The following is a 23079-nucleotide window of genomic DNA, read 5'->3' as shown; positions in this document are numbered from 1 at the left end:
GGTGGCGCAGTTGTTAAGAATCCTCCTGCCAATGGGACATGGGTTTGATCCCTGGTCTGGGAAGATCCCACATGCCGTGGAGCAACTAAGCCCATGAGCCACAACTACTGAGCCTGTGCTCTAGAGCCCACGAGCCACAACTACTGAAGCCCACACACCTAGAGTCTGTGCTCCGCAAGAGAAACCACCACAATGAGAAGCCTGCGCACCGCAATGAAGAGTAGCCCCCGCTCCCCACAACTAGAGAAAGCCCGCGCACAGCAACAAAGACCCAACATAGCCAAAATAAAAGAAAAGAAAAGAATTTTAAAAAATAAATAATGTCTCCAGACATTGCCCAATGTCTCTTGGGGGACAAAATTTCCTCCTGTTGAGAACCACTGGGTTAGACTTTATTATGCTGGAGTCTCCAAAAGAGCAAGTATGATTTGACCTAGAGAAAGGAGAGAGGCCAGGAATAAGAAGGTCTGGAGAAAAATAAGCAAAAGATCTCTAAGATAGGATTTGCTTTAAAAAACAAAAACAAAAACAAAAACAAGCATGACATGGAAGGTTAGGTGGAGAATAAGACAGCCAGTTAAGAAAGAGCTGAGAGATAGGTAAAGAATGAAACAGAACTACCTAGGAGTGATATCTGGGACCTTATTATCAACAGAGAAGCTTGAAGTCAGGAACCCTGGGCTTTAATATCAGCTCTGCAATTCCCTATACATGTAGTCTTCCTACAGAAACAGACTCATAGATACAGGGAACAAACTGGTGGTTGTCACAGGAGAGGGGTTTAGAGGGTTGGGCAAAATAGGTGACAGGGATTAAGAGATACCAACTTCCAGTTTTAAAATAAGTCACAGGGAAGTAATGTATAGCATAAGGAATATAATCAATAATACTATAATAGCTGTATGGTGACAGATGGTTACTAGACTTATCATGGTGATCATTTTTTATTTAATATATTTAAATGTTGAATCATTATGTTTTACACCTGAAACTAACATAATATTTTATGTCAACTACGCTTCAGTTTTTTTGAAAAAGTATGTTTCTTTCTCAACTCAATGTAAATAATACCACTTGTCTTGCCTGCCACATAGGGTTATAGTTAGAATTCCAGTCAGGTAATTTTTCCATAAACATGCTTTGAAAACAAAAAGAATAAAATATTGGCTATCACTACAGGCTCTGTAGAACATAAAAGGATAATAAGGGAATACTATAAACAACTCTACCCATATAAATTCAACAACTTGGATGAAATTAACCAATACCTTGAAAACCACAGACTACCTAAACTCACTCAATATGAAACAGATAATATAAAAAATTGATTTGGGCTTCCCTGGTGGCGCAGTGGTTGCGCGTCCGCCTGCCGATGCAGGGGACACGGGTTCGTGCCCCGGTCCGGGAAGACCCCACATGCCACAGAGCGGCTGGGCCCGTGAGCCATGGCCGCTGAGCCTGCGCGTCCGGAGCCTGTGCTCCACAACGGGAGAAGCCACAACAGTGAGAGGCCCGCAGAAATCCACAGGAGAGATGCCTCACTGAGACCAAGAGGGTCTCAGAGAAGATGCTTGAGCTGAATCTTGAAAGACGTCTATGAGTTAATGGGCTAAAGAGGGAATTAGCCCTCAGAAAAGGGAGCTATCTGTGCAAAGGTCCAGAAGTATGAGAGATCCTGGTGTAAGTAGAACAGTTACGAGAGGTGAGACAGGACCAAGAAAACCTTAAACTGAGGAGTGTCAGGAACTGGTCTGCTGTTGAGAAGGTTCTTCTGGTAGCAGGGAGCAGACAGCCCGTGCGGTGCGGAAGGTAGTGGCCCAAGACAAAGAGCAAGTCGACAACAGAAGTGTTGTTGAAGTTATTAATCATCTCTGTCCTGTATGTCAGTCTCTCCTCTGCTGGCACTTTCCCCACTGGTACTTGACCATGTGCGCGTCTCTTTCAACTAATTATTAATGATAATAATCAACTAACTATAATAAATACATATATAAATCTGTACCCATGTGTCCTCCTCTATCTGTCACCTATCTCGTTTCTCCAAATGACTTCCTCCGTTCTGTCTAACTGAACCGCCACAGCACTTCCCTTTTTGCTAAATCCAAGCCATCCTTTTCTTACGTGACTTTTCAGCAGCCTGTGATAATAGGAACCCTTCCCTTCTTAAAACTCTCTTTCCTTGGCTTAGGCATACATATTCCTGGTTCTCCTCCCATCTCTTGGGCTACTGTTCAACCTTCACTTAAATGGGTTTCCGACTGTTTCCCTAAGCTCACCTCCTTCTCACTCTCCAGTCCAAGGGAGCAACTGCTTTCTTCCCATCCTGATGCTGATGCCGCTTGGATCCCCACACCCTGCACAGCACATCCTCCTGATTTTTAAGCCCATCATCCCCAGCATGTGGGTGTCTACTCTTCCTCCGCCACACATCCTGCCCCCTCACTCTCTGCACCCGCTCTACTTAGCAGACCTGGCGATCCTACCATCAAATATCTCTGGCATCCATTCTCCACCCTCCCTGCTTAATCCAGACCCTCCCTAAATCACTCCTCACAGCATCAATGCATCGCCCCATCTTTCCCTCAATATCATTCTCCCTTGTGCTGCCAGAGTGATTTTGTTAAGACATAAATCTGATCATGTAAGACAAATACCGTATGTTAACACATATATATGGAATTTTTTAAAAATGTCATGAAGAACCTAGGGGTAAAACGGGAATAAAGACACAGACCTACTTGAGAATGGACTTGAGGATATGGGGAGGGGGAAGGGTAAGCTGTGACAAAGCGAAAGAGAGGCATGGACATATATACACTACCAAACGTAAGGTAGATAGATCCGCAGAGCACAGGGAGATCAGCTCGGTGCTTTGTGAATGCCTGGAGGGTGGGATGGGGAGGGTGGGAGGGAGGGAGATGCATGAGGGAAGGGATGTGGGAACAGATGTATATGTATGACTGATTCACTTTGTTATAAAGCAGAAACTAATAAAAAAAAAAGGAAAAAAAAAGAATCAAGCAAGTAGGGAGGGTGGGAGGGAGACGCAAGAGGGAGGAGATATGGGGATAACTGTATATGTATAGCTGATTCACTTTGTTACACAGCAGAAACTAAAACTAAGACACCATTGTAAAGCAATTATACTCCAATAAAGATGTTAAAAAAAAAAGAAAAAAAAGTCTGATCATGTTAGTCTCCTGCTTAGAACTTTCAACAGCTCCTTACTGCCCACAGGATGACGGCCCAGCTCCTTTAACGTAGCACACAGGCCCTGCATCATCTGGACCCTGCTGCTTCACTAGCCTCATCCCTCATCCCCTGCCATTCCCTGATAACAGTCCTTTATGGAAACCCTTTATGATTTATTGAGCACCTATTTTTTTTCAGGTAGTGTGCATTATCTCATTTGATCCTCAAAACAACAGTATGAAATGGTTATTATTATTTCCATCTTAAAAATGATAAAAATGAGGCTAAGAGATGTTGAGAAACTCACTCGAGGTCATTCAGCTATGAGGTACTGGACCCGGATCCAACTGGGAGCAGGACTCCAAAGTCATATTCTTAGCTTTCACCCTAAACTGTGCTTGATCCCTTTCTATGCCTGGCCAGCTACTCCTCAGCTTTCAAAACTCAGTTCTGCCATCACCTCTTCAAAACTTGGCTTTAACTTTCTTGCATTCAAGACCCCTCCCCTCTGTGCTCTCATCATCAGCATAACTGAATGAGAACACTCTGCCCATCATATTGTAATAATTGCTTTACCATTTTCCCTCACTAAACAATGACTTTGTGTTGAGAAGGGTCTGGGTTTTTCCTTATCTTTGTAGTTCTCACACTTGACATTATACCAGGCACGTAGTGGGTCCTAAATAAAGTTTTGTTGGGGGGGGGTTTGCCTGCGTTGGGTCTTCGTTGCTGTGTGAAGGCTTTCTCTAATTGCGGTGAGTGGGGGTTACTCTTTGTTGCAGTGCGCGGGCTTCTCATTGTAGTAGCTTCTCTTGTTGTGGAGCACGGGCTCTAGGTGCGTGGGCTTCAGTAGTTGTGGCACGCGGGCTCAGGAGTTGTGGCTCATGGGTTTAGTTACTCCGCGGCATGTGGGATCTTCCCGGACCAGGGCTCGAACCCATGTCCCCTACATTGGCAGGCGGGTTCTTAACCACTGCGCTACCAGGGAAGTCCCCTGAATAAAGTTTTACTGTATGGAATTCCTGGCTCTGCTACTTGCTAGCTTGTGGAAACCTAGCAAAGTTATTTCACCTCTTTGTGCCTCAATGTTCTCACCTGAGCTTATGTCTTTATCTGGAAAATGGGTATAATAATAGCCACCATGGAGAGTTGCTGGAAGGATGAAGGGAGAATTTATCTGCAGGCCGGTATCAGTAAGTGCTCAAAAAGTGATGCCTGTTATTAGATGGTAATATACACTTTCATGAAGGTTGGCTTCTCTACCCCACCCTTAGGGCTAAACACCTTTATTAACATTTCATGCGAATCATCTGGGACTGGGCTCCTGCCCCACCAGCCCTGCGAGGCTGCAGGGTGTGTGGTCAGAGGAAAGACCCTTCCCCACACCCAGAGCTCCCTGCAGGGCTGTCAGGGCCAGCTAAGGGGGCCGCTCTGGATGGTGAGAGCTGAGGGGAAGTGGGGTGACCCAGGTCTGGCCAGAGCAGGGGAGGAAAGTGCACTGGGGCTCACAGGTCTCCAAGTCTAGCCCCTCACTGAGCACAAGAACTACCACCCCGCGTGCTTCAGAAAGGGCACGGAATGAAGCCCATCTCTGTGCTCCTCCCTCCAGCCCCTCCAGACTCACCAAGTGAGGGAGCTCCCCACCCCCTGTCCCCCGCAAATCCCTGCAGCGGAACACCAAGTAGAGTTTTTGGAATGGTGAGGGGCCACAGACCCCTGGCGATCATAGGAGGTGTGCAAAGACCTTTGTTTTAGTGCCTTCTGGAGTTAAGCTCCATTATCTGAAAAACTCTCTCTGCATTCCACACTCAGAGTGAATGGCAGAAGCCATCAGAGAGGCCAGGAGTGCACAAGGCTTGCCTGGGAATCAGGTCCAGAAAGCTCTGGAACAGAACCCAAGGGAGGATTGCATTGTGCACTTACCAAGGCTTCGTAAAGAATATTTTTGTGTAATTAGAAAAAGAAACGAGTTTTCTCATGCAAAATGACTTTTGCATGTTGTATTAGTTTGGCAGGGCTGCCCTAACAAAGTACCACGAACTGGAAAGGGTTCCCAGTTCTGGAGGCTAGAAGCCCAAGATCAAGGTGCTGCAGGGTTAGTTCCTTCTGAGGCCCCTCTCCTTGAGTTATACGTGGCCATCTTCTCGCTGTGTCCTCACACTTCCGCTCTGTGTGTCCGTGTCCTAATTTCCTCATCTTCTGAGGACACCAGTCATATTGGCTAATGGCCTCATCGTAACTTAATTACTTCTTTAAAGATCCTATCTCCAAATACAGTCATCCTGGGAGACTGGAGGTTAGGATTTCAACACATGAATTTGGGGGCTCACAATTCAGCCCATAAAGCTCAGGCAATTCCACATTGAACAAAAAGCTTCCAAGCACATACAGATTTATCTAAACTTCAAATTTCTTTGGGCTTTTCCACTGCTTTCATCTTCTCTCAGCTGTTAAATCAGTAAAAGTCCCAACGTTTTAAAAATACCTTCACAGGGCCTCCCTGGTGGCGCAGTGGTTGAGAGTCCGCCTGCCGATGCAGGGGATACGGGTTCGTGCCCCGGTCTGGGAGGATCCCATATGCCGCGGAGCGGCTGGGCCCGTGAGCCATGGCCGCTGAGCCTGCGCATCCGGAGCCTGTGCTCCGCAACGGGAGAGGCCACAACAGTGAGAGGCCCGCGTACGGAAAAAAAAAAAAAAAAAAAAAAAAATACCTTCACAATTTTGACATTTAGGAAGGTTCAATGCCTTAGCTGGCTCTCAGATTTGCCCAGCTTGATATGATCTCATTTTTTTTCAGAAGAAGCAGCCTCTGTTCAGCTTTTAGTCACAGCTGGCCTTCTGGAACATCCTTTCTAGCATCTAAACACTTCCAAGTGGTGGGAGGGGATGTTTTTGAGACTGGAACATTTTGAGTAATCTAGCTCACGCAGACATTCTTCTTCAAGAATGACTGAGCTACCTAACTTTTTACCAGAAACAGATGATTGTGCATCAGAATTATTTTTTTAAAAAGCTGATCTACCACATATCAAAAGAAATATTAGTGCATAGGAAAACTGCTGTGGACCGAGAACCAGGAGACCTAGGAGCTCTGAGAACGTTACTTCACCTCTTCAATCTTGTTTTTTCACTTAAAACACGAGTGGCTGGATTAAAGGTCTTCAGCTCATTCCTGCTATAAAATTCTAAATGTTAGATATAAAACAAACATGCAGCTTTCATCACACTGGCATCCTCCCAATTCACCCTAAAACTACAGATTAAATTCTGACCTTCGGCAGAGTTACCCAGATACTACTCATCTCAAATATTCCTTAGCAATGCAGAGATGTAGCCCACGGGAGGGGCCAGGTTTATAGGGCACAACCATGACCACGCTGCAGTGATTTAGAGTCAGCAGCCACAATTCTGTCATGAGGCCTCCCCAATTAACCAAAACAGATTCTTCTGACTTGGCCCTCATGCTTTCTGTGTCTTATGGAGCCCTGCCCCATGTCTTACAAAGGTCCTTGCTTTCCTATATTTATTAGTTTTAGGATCTTTTGAAAACTATGAACGCATTCTTCTCCCCCAAATGTATTTGCATATATGTGTATACATTTTTTCCCACATACAATTTTGTGGAGTTCACAAACTCTTTCAAAGCCCAAGTGTAGATACTGTAACCTACCCCCAGGTCAAGGACCCTGGATGTCTACTGGACTGTTAGGGAGCAAAGAGGATGGTGTGTTCAGTGACCAACTTCATTCTACTCTTATAAAAACAGAGCTCAGTTCAAAACAGATAACAAACTATTCTAACTATTAGAAGCATGGCTATTTCTTTGTCAAGCAATTTATGAAATTTTAAAAAATATTTTGGTTTTCAAACTATTGTACTTGTGTTATTTATTTATTTATTTATTTATTTGGCCAAGTGGCCTGTAGGATCTTAGTTCCGCGACCAGGGACCAAACCCAGGCCTCGGCAGTGAAAGCACCGAATCCTAACCACTGGACTGCCCAGGAACTCCTTGTACTTGTGTTTTAAAAGGTGTTTTACAAATGAAATTTCACTTAACAAGAATACTGATTGTGGCTATTTAGCTCAGGGTATGAATAATTCCTGCAGTTCTTGGCAGATTATGGTTAGAAATCTTTTACCTACCCCTGCACTGCAATAAATATTTTTGCTTTCTTCAACAGTAGGTGTCAAAGCAGCTAATTTTGTTGCTCTATCATTGTGTAAGTTCATACTTATGAGGAGGAAATCACTGAAAAAGACTTGAAACTAACAATCATTTTCATGAATCATGCATAGTTTATTGAATAAATAAAATCTAAAAAAATAAAAGGTGTTTTATACTTTTGAATAATGTCTATAGAACAATGAATGTGTGAATACATGTGTAAAAACAATGACTGCTTTAATGAAAAACATTTACATTTAAAAATATACTTTGCATCATGTTTTGTTTAATCACTATCTTAAAGCAAATGTGACCTATGTCACCTCCTCCTATTTCCGCAGGGAATCAGAAATTGATGGTGCCTTCTCACTATACTACACAGGTTTCAAGGGAATAATTAAATTACTTAAGTGAGCTGACAACTTCCAAGCATCTTTTTTCATACTGATTTATCTACAAATAGTCACTACTTTAGTAAAGAACATTCCTATTACAAAATGACCCTCAAGGGTTTTTATTAATTAATACTAACCCAGGTCAATTTACAGTACTTGAAAGTGATAAAACTACACACTTTAAAAAAAAAGAAAAAAACTCACAACTTTTAGTGAAAGACCTACCATAATACTCTCCTCATACACTAATTAGTTTGAATTCATGTGTGAAATTAAAGTGTAGCAACCAGGAAAATAAAGCAATGTAAGTGAGAAATCGGAATAATAATCTCGAATATTAAATAAACTGGATTATTTTTAATATCATGCTAGTACTGTTTAGGGGAGTGTGAAATAATAGAAAATAAATGTATCGGTCTCTGCCCCCTATTCCTGGCACAGAGCTCCTAAAACCCTTGTAATTTCTTAATAAAAACACTAGGAGCGGGCTTCCCTGGTGGCGCAGTGGTTGACAGTCCGCCTGCCGATGCAGGGGACACGGGTTCCTGCCCCGGTCTGGGAGGATCCCACATGCCGCGGAGCGGCTAGGCCCGTGAGCCATGGCCGCTGAGCCTGCGCGTGCGGAGCCTGTGCTCCACAACGGGAGAGACCACAGCAGTGACAGGCCTGCGTACCGCAAAAAAAAAAAAAGCACTAGGAGCATAGGAGCTCGTTCTGATGTTTGGTGTTCGGCCCTGGTTCCTGACACAGGGTTCCTAAATCCCTTGGAATTTCCTGAGTGATAGAAGCGTCTTTTGTTCTAATAGGATGACTCTTGGTGGGTTCCTGAAGGAGAGGCTTGTTACCAGAAAGACCAAGACATGATGAGAAGCTTAGAATTTTCAGCCCCACCCTCATTCTCCAGAGAGGGGAGATGGGCTGGAAGTGGAGTTAATGATCCATCATGCCTACATGAGGAAGCATCCCTAAAAACCCCAAATGTTTGGGATTCAGAGAGCTTCTGGGTTAATGAACAAGTCCATGTGCCAGGAGGGTGGTGCACCCCCAACTCAAAGGGAACAGAAACTCCTGAGCTCAGGACCCTTCCAGACCTCAACTTACGTATCCTCTCATCTGGCTGTATTCTTTATTATATAATAAACCGGTAAACGTGTTTGCCTGTGTTCTGTGAGCTGTTCTAGCAGAGTCGAATCCAAGGAGGGATGCTCATGGGAACCTTCAATTTGTAGCCAAGTCAGACAGGAGTTACAGGTAAACTGGGGAACTATCAGTTGAGACTGGCATCTAAAGTTTGGGGGGCCGGTCTTGTGGGACTGAGCCTGTCACCTGCGGGGTCTGTGCTAACTCTAGCGTCAGAACTGAACTGAATGGTAGGACACCCAGCTGGTGTCACAGAGAATTGCTCGGTGTGGGAAAACCCCACACATCTGGTGTCATAAGTGCTGCGACTGTGGTTGTAGCCTGAGAGTTTTACACAGGTGGTGAGCCTGGGACTGAGATTATAGAAGAAACAGATGACATAAGATAGGAGGCAGTTATACTCTAGGTCTTCAGCAGGCAGAGAGTGATTCAAAAGTTTAGTGAAAATATTATTTCTCAACTACCCTAATGAAAGCATTATAATTTTAAAACAAATTCCATGCTAACCAGATAGGTCCTCTGATAACTGACCTGATTTCTTTGAAAATAAATGCCCTATGTCCAGACTGGGGCTTCCCATCTTTAGAGAGGTGCAGCCCTTTTATTTTCCCTATAACCGTGTAAGCTCGGTGGCATGTTGTCGGTCAAGATCAAGAAAATAGAGATAAGGGTTTAATGATTTAAATGTATAAAACGTTTTCACTCCTATAATGTGCCAATTTGTTACACTCCCTGCTGTTCAGATAATCCTGGCAAACTATACAGAAAAAGGCAGTTCAGCAGTTGTGAGCCTGGAAATAGACAAAGTAAAGCCTTCAGATGACCATAAAGGGTCCTACTGATGAGAATATGTGGACAGTGTATCTTTCTTTTTATATATGACTGACTTATTTCACTTAGCATGCCTTCAATGTCCATCTATGTTGTCAAAAATGGCAGGATTTCATTCTTTTTTTTACAGCTGGTAGTATTCCATTGTGTATTTATCACATCTTCTTTATCCATTCCCCCATATCTTGGCTATTGTAAATAGTGCTGCAATGAACACAGAGGTGCAGATAGCATTTTGAATTAGTGTTTTTGTATTCTTCAGATAAATACCCAGAAGTGGAGATAGAAGGGTCACATGGTACTTCTATTCCTAATTTTTTTTTTTTTTTTTTTTTTTTTTTTTTTTTTTTTGCTGTACGCGGGCCTCTCACTGCTGTGGCCTCTCCCGTTGCGGAGCACAGGCTCCGGACACACAGGCTCCGCGGCCATGGCTCGCGGGCCCAGCCGCTCCGCGGCATGCGGGATCCTCCGGGATCGGGGCACGAACCCGCGTCCCCTGCATCGGCAGGCGGACTCTCAACCACTGCACCACCAGGGAAGCCCTATTCCTAATTTTTTGAGGAATCTCCATACCATTGAATAAAAGTGGCCAAAGTGGACTTGTCTTATTCCTGATCTTAGAAAACAAGTTTTCAGAGACTTCCCTGGTGGCACAGCGGTTAAGACTCTGTGCTCCCAATGCAGGGGGCCTGAGTTCGATCCCTGGTCAGGGAACTAGATCCCACTGCCACAATTAAGAGTTTGCATGCCACAACTAAGGAGCCCGCCTGCTGCAACTAAGACCCGGCGCAACCAAATAAATAAATTAAATAAATATATTTAAAAAATAAAAACCATTCACTTTAAAAAAAGAAAAAGAAAACAAGCTTTCAGCTTTTCACCATTGAGTTTGGTTTTAGCTGTGGGTTTTTCATATATACAGGCTTTCTTATGTTGAGGTATGTTCCCTCAATACTCACTCTGTTAGAGTTTTATCATAAATGGGTGTTGAACTTTGTCAAATGCTTTCTCTGCATCTATTGAGATGATGATATGATTTTTATCCTTCATTTTGTTAATGTGATGTATCATGTTGATTGATTTCTGGATGTTGAACCGTCTTTGCATCCCTGGAATAAATCCCTCTTGATCATGGTCTATGATCCTTTTAATGTATTGCTGGCTTCAGTTTACTAATATTTTGTTGAGGATTTTAGAATCTATGTTCATCAAGGATATTGGCCTGTAGTTTTCTTTTTTTGTGGTGTCCTTGGCTGGTTTTGGTATCAGGGTAATGCTGATAAAATGTGCTGATGAAATGTAAAATGTGTTGGGAAGGTTTCCCTCCAACTAGATATTCCAGTTCTTCTTCTGGCATCTGGAATTCATTGCTGAATAAAAACTCACTGATCCAGAAATTTCTCTTGCCTCTTTCTGATTTTTGCCTCCTTCCCTTTTCCAAATCCTAAGACCAAAGTGGTAAACAGCAAAGGCAATGTGATTCCCAGAACAGACAAGTAGGAAAATCACACCTAAATAGTTTAAGGTACATCTGTTGTTTGGTGCGGGGGAACCTTTTGTCTGTTATTGCCCTCTGAAACTCACTCGCTTGGAAGAGGCACTCCAAATAAATTAAATGAAATTATTCATTGTCTAAATGAATGGCTTTATGGATAATCACCATGGCTGAGAGGTAACATTGCTATGGTAACTACCACTGCAGCCCTGTCTTTTCCGCTTTAGTGGCCTGAAAGAGTAAAGTCATTTCTCCATATGCTTACCACACCTCCCCCCATTCCTCATTCCTTTTAAAGTCTTTTTCTGCCCCTGTCACACTAGTGAAATTGCTCTAAGCTCTCTAGGCTCTGATAACTACTATAAAATGTTTACTATGTGTGCCAAGTGCTTTACAATCATTATCTCATGTTCCCTCCTCTTAACAGATTCACTAGGAAGGCATTAGTAATTTCATCCTGGTTTTTCAGCTGATGAAACTGAAGCTTAACTAGATAAGGCAAATTGATCACAGTCACAAGTCTATAGAGAAATGAGGCTCAATTTGATTCTTCCGCTGTCCAGTGGTTCTCAAACTCCAGCGTGCATCGGAACCACCTACAGCATTTGTAAAAATACCGACTGCTGGCTTCCATCCCTAGATATCCTAATTCCACAGGTATGGAGCCGGGCTTGATAATTCGCATTTCTAAAGAATTCTCAGGTGATGCCCATGCTGCTAATCTGGGGACCGCATTTAAGAACCACTGTTTCGGGGGTTTCCCTGGTGGCGCAGTGGTTGAGAGTCCGCCTGCCGATGCAGGGGACGCGGGTTCGTGCCCCGGTCCGGGAAGATCCCACATGCCGCGGAGCGGCTGGGCCCGTGAGCCATGGCCGCTGAGCCTGCACGTCCAGAGCCTGTGCTCCGCAACGGGAGAGGCCAAAACAGTGAGAGGCCCGCGTACCGCAAAAAAAAAAAAAAAAGAACCACTGTTTCGGGACTTCCCTGGTGGCACAGCGGTTAAGAATCTGCCTGCCAATTCAGGGGACATGGGTTCGATCCCTGGTCGGGGAGGATCCCACGTGCCAAGGAGCAACTAAGTCCGTGAGCCACAATTACTGAGCCTGCGCTCTAAAGCCCGCGAGCCACAACTACTGAGCTCCCGCGCCACAACTACTGGAGCCCATGCACCTAGAGACCCGTGCTCCGCAACGAGAAGCCACCGCAATGAGAAGGCCACGCATCGCAAGGAAGAGTAGCCCCCGCTCGCAGCAACTAGAGAAAGCCCGCGCGCAGCAACGAAGACCAAGTGCAGCCAAAAAAAACCCAAAAAACAAAAAAACCCACTGTTTCACACCTTTGCTCCTCAAAGTGTGGTGGAGAATCCACAGCAACGTCCTCTGGGAGCTTATTAGAAACCCAACATCTTGGGCCTTACCCTAGACCTCCTGAATCAGACTCTGCACTTTTAACAAGATCCCAGGTGATTCATGGGCACGTTGTGTGCACTCATCACATACTTTCGAGCCAAGACAGACTCTAAAGAAGGCAACAGGTAAATTTTAATTTACAGTGAGCCTCGCTGGGGCATGGGTTAGCAAGTAGGACTTCATTCAGCCCGGGGCACAAGGGCGAGTTGTGACGTTCGGGGCTCCCAGGCCTCGGCACCGCCCCCTCCACCTCTCAGTCGCGCCCCGCCCCAGGCTTCTCTCGGCTCCGCCTCCCTGCGGAGGGCGACTACTGCGCAGAGGCAGACGCCGCGCTCTTCCCCCTCGAGGCTCCCCGGGTCCTCCGGATCACCGAGCACTTCTCCTAGAGCAGCCCCTGAGGAGGTACCTGTACCCACTTCTCCCATCTAAACCGCTACCCGGAAGTGCAAACGTCTCCGAGGTTCTTAGCGTCTTTTTTAGAACGCCTGCCGTTACTCTTTCATTCACCCCATGAACGATTCTTGGGTGCCTGCCCTTTGGCAGAGAAATGAACAAGACACGGCCCCTGTCCACATAAAGGATTGTAGGACTGGGTGATAAATGCTGTACCTCCTAGGGGCTGGAGGCGCGGGGGCCGGATAGAAGAAAGATGTCCCGGAGGGTAACGGCCCTGAGCCCGGCTGCTAGTTGCGGGCCATGTAGGGACTCAGGTGTTTGGTGGATGGAGATCTCCGGTTGGAGAACATTCCGGGTGGAAGAAAGGTGGCCGTCTCACAAAAACTCTCCGTGTGTAGGGCGCGTGGGTGCCTGGAGATGAAGCTGGAGAGGTAAGCAGAGGCGATCCTGAAGGGCTTCGTATGCATAAGCAATTTAAACAATGTCCTGAGTAGTCTAGATGGTATTTTAATCAGCAGGCGTGAAGTCTGATTTGAACTTTAAAATGCAGCTGGCAGCCAGGCTGGGTTGGAGGAGGAGAACACGTTTAGGCTGTTAGAGAATGACGACAGAACGGAGGCAGAGGTGATCTGACGTCATGTATTTATTCGTTAGCTGTCTTTTCTCTTCCACTAAGATGTAACTTACATGGGGGAAAGACTATGTCAGTTTAGTTCATTTCTCTTACCCAGCACTTAGAAGGGTGCCTGGTACACAGTAGACCCTTAACAAATGTTGGTTGGATGGATGAATAAATCAATTTGCGGTTGATAGGACTTCCTAACTAATTAAACAGTAGATGAAAGTGGGAAGTAGAAGAGACAGATCACTGAAGATTGGAAGAACAACAAGTAGTAGAACCCTGTTTAGTGGGTGTTTGCTGAGAACTTCTCCTGGGCTGACCACTGACAAGATGCTGTAAGGCAGAAGTCCAGAACAAGCTCCAATTTCTGGTATAGTCAAGGGAGGGAATCTGCCACCAAGTACCACTTCTAGGTTTTAGTTCCACCAACAAAAAATGTCCATTTCTTTTCTGCCCATTCACAGGACTGAATTTGAGAGGTACATACTTCTTTGTTTTGTTTTGAGTATTATCAGCCACATGCCTAGAATCCAGATGACTATGACTTTAAGGCTGTTTATTATTATATTGATGTAACGTAATATTGATGTGCCATCATTTAATAAAACCATTCCCTGGTGCTTTTTTTGTTTGTTTACCTTCGCAGATATGTAGGAATGAATATCTTTTTTTTAAATACATTTTCTTTATTCAGCATTACATTTTTTTAGATTTACCATGTTGACAAATGTGTCTGTACTTCATTTTCAATGTTCTATATTCAATTCTATGTGTATATACCATAAAGTACTCATTCTTAAATTCATATAAAAGGTATTTGGGTTGTTTCCAGTTTGAGGGGTTTTTTTCTGTTACTAAAAATGATCCTATAAACATTCTTAGACATGCTTTTTGCCCATGTGCAAGTTTCTCACTAATGAATAGCTGGCAGTGGAATTCCTAGATTAGAGGTATTCATATCTTTTTTTGAATTTTATTTTTTTATACAGCAGGTTCTTATTAGTTACCTATTTTACACATATTAGTGTATACATATCAATCCCAATCTCCCAATTCATCACACCACCACCCCAACCCCCCCGCCACTTTCCCCCCTTGGTGTCCATACATTTGTTCTCTACATCTGTGTCTCTATTTCTGCCTTGCAGAAGTTCATCTGTACCATTTTTCTAGATTCCACATATTCTAGATTCCACATATATGTGTTAATATACGATATTTTTCTCTTTCTGACTTACTTCACTCTATATGACAGTCTCCAGGTCCATCCACATCACTACAAATGACCCAATTTCGTTCCTTTTTATGGCTGAGTAATATTCCGTTGTATATATGTACCACATCTTCTTTAAGGAATAAATATCTTCATGTCTTTTCTTTCTTTCTTTCTTTCTTTCTTTCTTTCTTTTTGGCTTTTGTTGAATGTTTGTTCCTCACAGGAGTAGATTACTAGTTAAATAATATTTTATCTTATAGCTCTTACTATATATATTGCCTGATTCTCTTCCAAAAAGTTAGTCCTGGCAACAGCAATATCCATTTATACAACAGTTACAAATTGAGTATCTACTGGCGCTAGGCATTGAGCTCTAGGAGCATAAGAAGAGCAAGATAGACAGACCCTGCCCTCCTGTCACTTCCAGTCTAGTACAGGAAGGTGGCTCATCACACAATAATTAGAAACTAACACATAGTGTGAACTAAAAATACAGGCTGCTTGCCAAGAGGCAGAAACCAGTTTTACAACAATCTCAGCAGCACTGGTGGTGGTTTGGGGGGTTTTGTTTTCAATTTTACTACCTTATTTTACTAAAAAAAATGGTTTGTCAGGATTGTTTTGCCTGTTTTGAATTAATCTGAAGTTTTCCTTCCTCATTCATCTACTGCTTAAGGGAAGTCCTCTACCGTGCAAAACCAAAAAATTACAAATTTACACCTACATTTTTTAAAGATGAAAAACTAGAGAGTACTTACAAACTTGTCATATCCTTTCTTTCTATTTATTCTTTAACTGACTCTTCATCTCTGAAGCTGAAGCAGCACTCGGGTTTGAATCCCAGCTCCTCCACTTCTAGCTCTGTGACCTTGGGCAGGTGACTTAAGCTTTTTGAGCCTCTGTTTCCTTATGGATCAAATGGAGCTCATACCTTCCTGGTATGATTTTGGACCACAGGTCATGTATGAGCATTCCTTTACGGGGGAAAAGAAGAGACGAGAGCAGGATAAAGTCTCTGGCTCCTGGCAGATGTTATTACCATACCCAAACCAGTACTTGTGTGGCTCACAAAAACACAGGGCAAACTAAGAAAGGAATGAGCGGGTTATAGTTTTATATTCTGAAAATGTAGGACTGGTAATGCTCTGCCTCTCTACAGGAGACCTCACCTAGTCTGGATGCCAGGGAAGCCCTTCCCTAAGGAAGAGCCTTAGAGCTTAGAACTGAGGGTCAGTAGGAGCTCACCAGGTCACTCAGGGCACAAACCTATCTGTCACCCTACTTCCCTCTCACACATCTGATCCATTAGCAGACCCTGCTGACTCTCCCTTCTGACCATATACCCTGAACCCCTTCACCCCCACTGCTGCCACAGTAGACCAGGTCACCACTGCCTCTTGCCTGGGCCACCACAGCAGCCACCAGAGGGATTCCTTTATGATGGATCATTTCACTGGGTTGCCCCAAACCCTCCAGTGCTTTCCCATCACTCATCAAATTAAATCCAGATTCCTTCCCAGAGTCTACAAGGCCCTACATGATCTGCCCCTGGCTACCTCTCTGCCCTCATTTTCTAAACAACTCGTGTGCGTTCCTTCCTTAAGGCTTTTGCACTTGCCCATTTGTCTGCTTGGAATGTTCTTCCACCATTTACCTGCATGGCTCATTCACGCCCTTCAGTTCTCTGCCCAGGTGTCTGTCACCTCTGCAGGGTGGGCTTCTTTGAGCTCTCCTCCAATAGTATCCTCTTCTCTCACAATCCTTTTCCCCTGCTTTATTTGTTTTCAGAGCATTTTCAACTCCTGCCATTATTGTGTTTTTAGTTATTTACTTGTTCAAGTATTTTTTCTGTTTTCCCCACTAAAACGCAAGTTCCATGAGAACAAGAACTTTATTCAGCACTGATCCCTGGCACTTAAACAGTGCCTGGCACATAGCAGGTGCTCAACGAGTATTTGTTGAATGAATTAAATCATGAATGAATGGATGAATGAATGAGCCATATAAACAAAGGGGGAGGGGAAAGATGTTCCAGATAGAGGGGACTGCATGTGCAGAGGGCCTGTGGCCACTGGGGGTTTCAGAACTGAAAAAAGGCCTAACAGGGAGAGGCAGTGATGGAGAGATGAGGCAGAGAGGTAAGCACAGACCAGACTAGAGAAGACCTTCTAGGCTTTGCTACAAGATTTTGGCCTTTGTTCTAAGGACAATGAGAAGGCATTAAAGGGTTCCAGATAAATTGAGAATTGTGTTTTTATAAGGTCCCTCTGACTGCTGGGTGGTAAATTGACAGTAACGGGGCAAGAATGGATGCAGGGAACCAGTGAGCTGGCTGTCAGTGTCTCCCAAGGCAGAGATGACAATGGTTTGCATTTGGATGCTGCTTGAAGAAGACGGAGGAACATAATTTGGATGTAAAATTAACAGGCACTACTTCTTATCCCTGTGATCCAGGGTGGATGGCTATGCTAACTAGACCAGAGAAACACAAACTCAGACTTAGGATCTCTTCACTGGCACAGAATTGAGCCATGTGAGTAAGGCATTCCTTTTCCCCCCACAAATATACATTTAACAAACCCTGATGGAGCTTTTGCCACGTGCCAGGCCTGTGCCAAGAGCTGCAACAGATACAACACGGATAAGGGGCAGCAGGCCACCCGAAGGAAGTAACATCCTGATAGAAATAATGCCCTTTTGGCTTTCTTATATTCCCTGCCTTGCTAGTAGTTGCCCTTTGTGCTCGGTCCTGTTTTCACCCATCTGCTTCGTATTCTGTACATCTTTTTACCCTCTCTGCTTACCTCAAAGCCCAGCCAAAATTAGAAGCTCAATACATCTTTGAATGAATGTGAATTTTTCTCCGTGACTATTATGGAGCCAGTTCCCTAAACTGAGGTTTCTCTCAAAGTTTACTGAGCTCATATCACAATCATTTCAACTGTCCAAGCCAAATAGAGAAGAATAACTTGCCAACTTAACTCACAAGGCTATTATGAGGAAAGAAAAAAAAAATCAAGGGGTCTTGCAAATGTGAAAGGTGTTTGGATGATAATCCCCTGCACTTGCACTGCCGTCATTACTACTGTCGGCTTTATTTCCTGTTTATTCAACGAATATTTCTCGAACATTTACCTTGTGCCCGGAGCTGGAGATGCACGGATAAACAAGATACAGTCTCTGCTCTCATGGAACTTACATTCACATGTGTACTGGAGCACTGTGGGTCAAGGTAAAAAGAAATTTGAAAATCACTACCTACCCAGTCCCATCACTGCACAGAGCACAGATGCCAGAGTGGCATGCAGCATTTCCCCTTTCCATGCTTTGTTGCTTCACACTGCCAAGCTCCTTACTGGCCATGACCCCACATTGCAGGCCTTTCCCCCTTGGGTACACCCAGAGGATGCTTTATTAAATAATATTTAGAAGACTGGACCCTCTCTGCAAGCAGTGGCAACTGCTTTTCTTTAAATTCCCATTGATAGCATCCCCCATTATTATGTATTCCAGTCCTGGGTGTATGGTTAACAGATCAGTTTTCTTTCCTCTTGCATTATAAGAGTCCGCCGGGGCCCTGGAAACCCTGGTACCAGTTATGATTTTCTTGCAGGCACTGAAAAATCACGTAGCGTCTAGGGTCCTAGCTATCTGGGAGGGGAGAACTGGTGGTGGGGGGAGCGAGGGAGGGTTACATTGGTCCCTAAAATTATGTGATTCATGCCCAGTTCCCCACCTTCTCTTTCCGCTGTTTTCAGCCTGGGGGCTAACCACCAAGACATAGTCTCAGAGTTTAGTGAGGCAGCCTCCGTACACGGAGGCACACGCAGGGTACCCAGGAAGATGAAGACGGGCTTGAGGACAGGTCTGGCACCGTGTGCAGCCTGCGAGCCGTGGGAAAACGAGAAGGACTTGTTGGAGCATGCGCATCAGTGATCCCCGCTGCTTCGCGGCGGCGGCGGGGGAGACGGGGTGGGGGCAGGCTCACGGCGGCTACGTGAAGCGATTGGCTCTGCGCAGCAGAGGGCGATCCCGCTTCCGCCGGACGCCGGAAGTGACTCTCCGCCCCGGTCAGTGGGCCATGGAGAAGGTGGCACTGTAGCGTCTGAGTTGTGAGCATTGCGGGGCCGGCGGCCATGGAGGCCGTGCTGAACGAGTTGGTGTCTGTGGAGGACCTACTGGTGAGGCCCGGCCTTGAGGGAGGGAAAAGGAAGATTCGGAAGGGCGGGCCCTGAGGAGAGCCCGGGTAGGGGCCAAACCCTCTTCCCAGCATCAGCTTTACCTAGGGAAGTCGAACTACGGCTCCCGGCAGCCCCTGCAGCGCCCGGCTCCTGCCTAGAGGTTCCACTTTGCCCCACAGGCTAATGGGAGATGTAGTTTCCTGCGCCACCACGCCTCAGCTTGGGGGCCTGGAGTTTGACGGGTGTTGAGTGCATGCAGGAGCTAGGAGGTCAGGGTGAGGGCACCCGATTTTGAGTGCTCCTTCAGTGGCAAGGGGAACACAGTGACCACCTTAAACTTTCATATATTAGTCACAATCCGGCACGGTGCTAAGTACCTTTCAGGGGAGATCTCAATCTTTGTAGCTCTAGTAGGAGGTAGGCACTATTTTTATTCCCGTTTTTCAGATAAGAAAGGGTCCAGACCGGCAGGGTGGGGATGGGAGAAGCAGTCTCCGACGAGGGACCGCGTGGGCTGTTGTTGAGCAGTTCTGACAGCGTGTTTACTGTTCAGCCTCTCGGGGTCAGCTGCTCCGGGCGCGGTGCCTGGAGCCGCCAGCAGGTGGCATCTCCAGTCGGTACCACTAGGGGGAGGGAAGCAGAGGGGGGGCCAAGACAGCCCGCCACTAAGAAGCAGAAAGCCTGGGTCCCAGCGATGGAGGTGGCAGAACCTGGGGTACCGGACCCCAAGACCCAAAAGGGAAATGTGGCAGAGGGGAAGATGCAGAGTAACGGGGAAAGGGACACCCAGGTCCTGCTACAGTATGGCTTGCCCCCTTCACCTCTAAATGACTCCTCTCCTCTCCTATGGCAGAAGTTTGAAAGGAAATTTCAGTCTGAGACGGCAGCAGGCTCAGTGTCCAAGAGCACGCAGTTTGAATATGCCTGGTGCCTGGTGCGAAGCAAATACAACGATGACATCCGTAAAGGCCTTGCTCTGCTGGAGGGTGAGGTGCTAGGCTGGCTCCCCAGCTCTCCCCTTCCCAACTGCCATCGTCCTCAACCACCGTTGGCCTGGCTCACTCCGTCCATCTCAAGTTCGCGGATCCTTTTTCAACATGGGACCTCATAGTGCAGTCACCTCACAGTTATTTACCAGTAAACACACTGCAAAATAAGGGCTATACTTAGCCTGACTTCTCCCACTGTGCTTTTGGCTACTTGCCACCTCATCGATGGTTGTTTTGCCAGACAGAGTCATAGCATGTCAGTCCCCACAGAACTTTGGTGATCTGGTAGTCTAGACATAAGGAAAGTGACTTGTCTCAGGTCACACAGCTGGTTGATTTTTGGCTGAATTGGGACTAGAAGCTCCTGCTTGTGTGTCCCATTCCCATGCTCTTTGCCCCCCACCCCCACCGTGTTGCTTATTTAGCAGCTGTTGTTGAAAACCTTTTGGGGGGGTGGGTGTGGAAGAAGTACAGAAAATGGTTCCCAAAACCTGTGAGCACATGGTGCTTTTTTGTTCAGAATCCTATTTCCTGCTGGTTTTGGATGGGTCACCATTTTTCAGAGGCCACAATACTTGACCTTTAAATTTCTCTGTACCCCCTTTCTCTTGGTTAAGTAATGGTGTATAAGCAATCACTGTACTAGCCAAGGATGCCTGTTGTAAATCCATAAAAGTAAGACTCTTCCTTAGTGCAAATCATCTCTGCCTCCATTTGTCTATTTCTCAGGTTTCCTCTACAGCAGGGCACAGCTGTAGAATTGGTCTCTAAACATTGCCAGTCTAGTTGAGGAGGCAGTACAGACACTTGGGAAGATGTGTAAACACCTGCAAAACCACTTAGCAGCAAATTCGAATGCAGAGTGCAACTGAACACATGAGCCTCTGGGAAGTCACTGAACTAAGAAAGTCAGGTGGGGTTTTTCAGGGAGGGGTAACTGAAGGTGAGTTTGGAGCTGTTTTTTTAAAGGGGAAAAGAGTGCAAACTGATTTTGAACACTATTCTGGTCAGCAAGCTGCTGTAGTTAAAATACACAGCAGATGCCACAGCTGAGTAGAGATGCCTTTTGGCTTCTCCGGTGCCTTGATTTCCTTTCAGTTCACTTGGATGAACCAAAGTTGACTGTAGTGTTGATACCGGGGTGTGGATCACTGGGGCATTGGGGCAGCTGGGGTTCATGCTGCCCCAGAGCTCTGGCTGGGAAACCCGGAGTGACCGGAGCCGAAATGGAGGCTCAGGACAGTGACTTTCTCCCAGGATCTTATAGGTATTCAGGGAGTGGAGGGGGTCTCTGGGACACAGGCACTGGGAAGGGAGAGAAGGGGTTTTTACCCTCTTCCCTCCCCCCCCTCCCTAGAGCTGCTGCCCAAAGGGAGCAAAGAGGAGCAGCGGGATTATGTCTTCTACCTGGCTGTGGGGAACTACCGGCTCAAGGTAAGGCGGGGAGCCCCTCCACCCCGCCTGGTGGCCAAGCTCCCTCGCGTCTCTCTCCTCCATCACAGAGCCCAGGCCCTCTGGAAGGCTGAAGAGGGCGGTAGGCAGGGGGTGGTGTTGGGTACCGAGGTGCAGGGTGATAGCAGGACGCTGAGGGAAGGTGAGAGACAGAGGATCCAGGTGCTGAGGGTGTGGGGAGCAGTGTGACATCAGCAGTGGGGTGCAGCCCCGAGCCTTGGGCTGTTATCTCCCTCGGCTTATCAACCCCACACAGTTGGGGTGGTTTGTGGACTCTGCTCCACTGGGTCGGGCTGGAGGGAGGGAGGGGGTGGAGGTGGAGGGAAGAGCCCTGGGGCCCGTGGAGGGAAGGCCCTTCTGATGGGTAGGAGGAGGGATAGAATTCTGAGGGGGTGTGTCATTCTCCCTGAGTGTAGGAATATGAAAAAGCCCTAAAGTATGTGCGAGGGCTGCTGCAGACAGAGCCGCAGAACACCCAGGCCCAGGAACTGGAACAGCTCATTGACAAGGCCATGAAGAAAGGTGAAGGCCGTCCTGTCTGCCCTTCTCCCTGCGTCTCCGTCCACTCTCCACCCTTGTGTCTCCCTGGCCCCCAGCATCCCCAGGTCCCTCTCAACTCTGTTAAGTCCTCCTCCTTCCCTCGTGCCTGGGCCCTCTGGTCTCTCTTCAGATGGTGCCCTCCAAGCAGTTCCTCCCCAAACCCCCTTCTTTCTCCATCCCTCAGGGGTCCCTCACCCTGTGACTCCAGATAAAGAGGCACATCCTCTGTTGAGGAGCAGCGGGCAGCAAGATGGTGGCCAAGGTCCCTGCAGGGACTAGGGTTTTGGACTCATGACGGTCTCCCTTTTCCTCTCCCCAGATGGTCTAGTGGGCATGGCCATTGTTGGAGGCATGGCCCTGGGCGTGGCGGGACTGGCTGGACTCATCGGACTTGCTGTATCCAAGTCCAAATCCTGAACGAGACGGCATCTCTGCCTCTGCCTGGGGACAGACACGTGGAGCCCATGGAGGACACTGGAAGAGAGGCCCACCCGTCCTCACCGTCCCTTTCTTCTTCTGCACCTGTCACTGTCCTCTGTGACCTTCAACCTCCTCTCCCCTGAGACCTGTCCCCTAGCCCCAAATCATGTGTTTTGGGATGAGTGTAAATAAAATTGGGCTTTGGCTTGGGAACCTCTGTGTCTATGTTGAGGAAGGGGCAGGTTCTGTTGGGCCCAGGGGTGGGGGTCGTGCATGGGCCTTCCCTGCTCTGTGCCCTCCTACTTCTGCCCCCCAGGCTGTGGGGTTCTCCTTTGTCCGCTGAGCTGCTCAGACCCTACACCCTTCCTTCCTCCCCCACCAGCCCAGCCACGTCCTTGAGCAGTGGCAGGCAGCATAGGGACGTGCCCTTTGCACGGCCGTAGAATCCTGAGAAAAAGCAGTGACCAGAGGCGGAAAGGGCAGAGCTGGAGGGACAGGCAAGAATTGACGTCTCCCATCTCCTCTGACCCACTCAGCTGCCTCTCAGCGTGTGGAGTTTTCCACACCAGGGGGGGCCCCACTCAGTTTCCTCCAAAACCTCCACCCTTCCCTCCCTTTGTCTTCCTGCGCCCTC

The 23079-nt window shown here is 46.6% G+C and overlaps 1 protein-coding gene across 1 annotated transcript; it reads left to right on the top strand.

Moving 5' to 3' along the window:
• The first annotated feature begins 18891 nt into the window (after nucleotides 1-18891).
• On the top strand, nucleotides 18892-22658 carry FIS1 (fission, mitochondrial 1). The gene is made up of 5 exons (XM_082644869.1): nucleotides 18892-19044; nucleotides 19898-20030; nucleotides 21391-21467; nucleotides 21902-22007; nucleotides 22345-22658. The coding sequence occupies exons 1-5, from the start codon at nucleotides 19000-19002 to the stop codon at nucleotides 22440-22442; spliced, it is 459 nt and encodes a 152-aa protein (XP_082500995.1). The 5' UTR covers nucleotides 18892-18999; the 3' UTR covers nucleotides 22443-22658.
• Nucleotides 22659-23079: the final 421 nt, after the last annotated feature.

Source organism: Mesoplodon mirus (assembly GCF_964341445.2).
Source record: "Mesoplodon mirus genome assembly, chromosome: 15".
Classification (NCBI taxonomy): Eukaryota; Metazoa; Chordata; class Mammalia; order Artiodactyla; family Ziphiidae; genus Mesoplodon; species Mesoplodon mirus.
The sequence above is the reverse complement of the archived record's forward strand: the minus strand, read 5'-3'. Positions and strand labels throughout refer to the sequence as shown.

Excerpts from the sequence above, each read along its gene's own strand:
- FIS1 (XM_082644869.1), top strand. The coding sequence starts at position 19,000 with ATGGAGGCCGTGCTGAACGAGTTGGTGTCTGTGGAGGACCTACTG. Across the intron at positions 20,031-21,390 it reads AGGCCTTGCTCTGCTGGAGG|AGCTGCTGCCCAAAGGGAGC; the intron begins GTGAGGTGCTAG and ends CCCCCTCCCTAG. Across the intron at positions 21,468-21,901 it reads TGGGGAACTACCGGCTCAAG|GAATATGAAAAAGCCCTAAA; the intron begins GTAAGGCGGGGA and ends CCCTGAGTGTAG.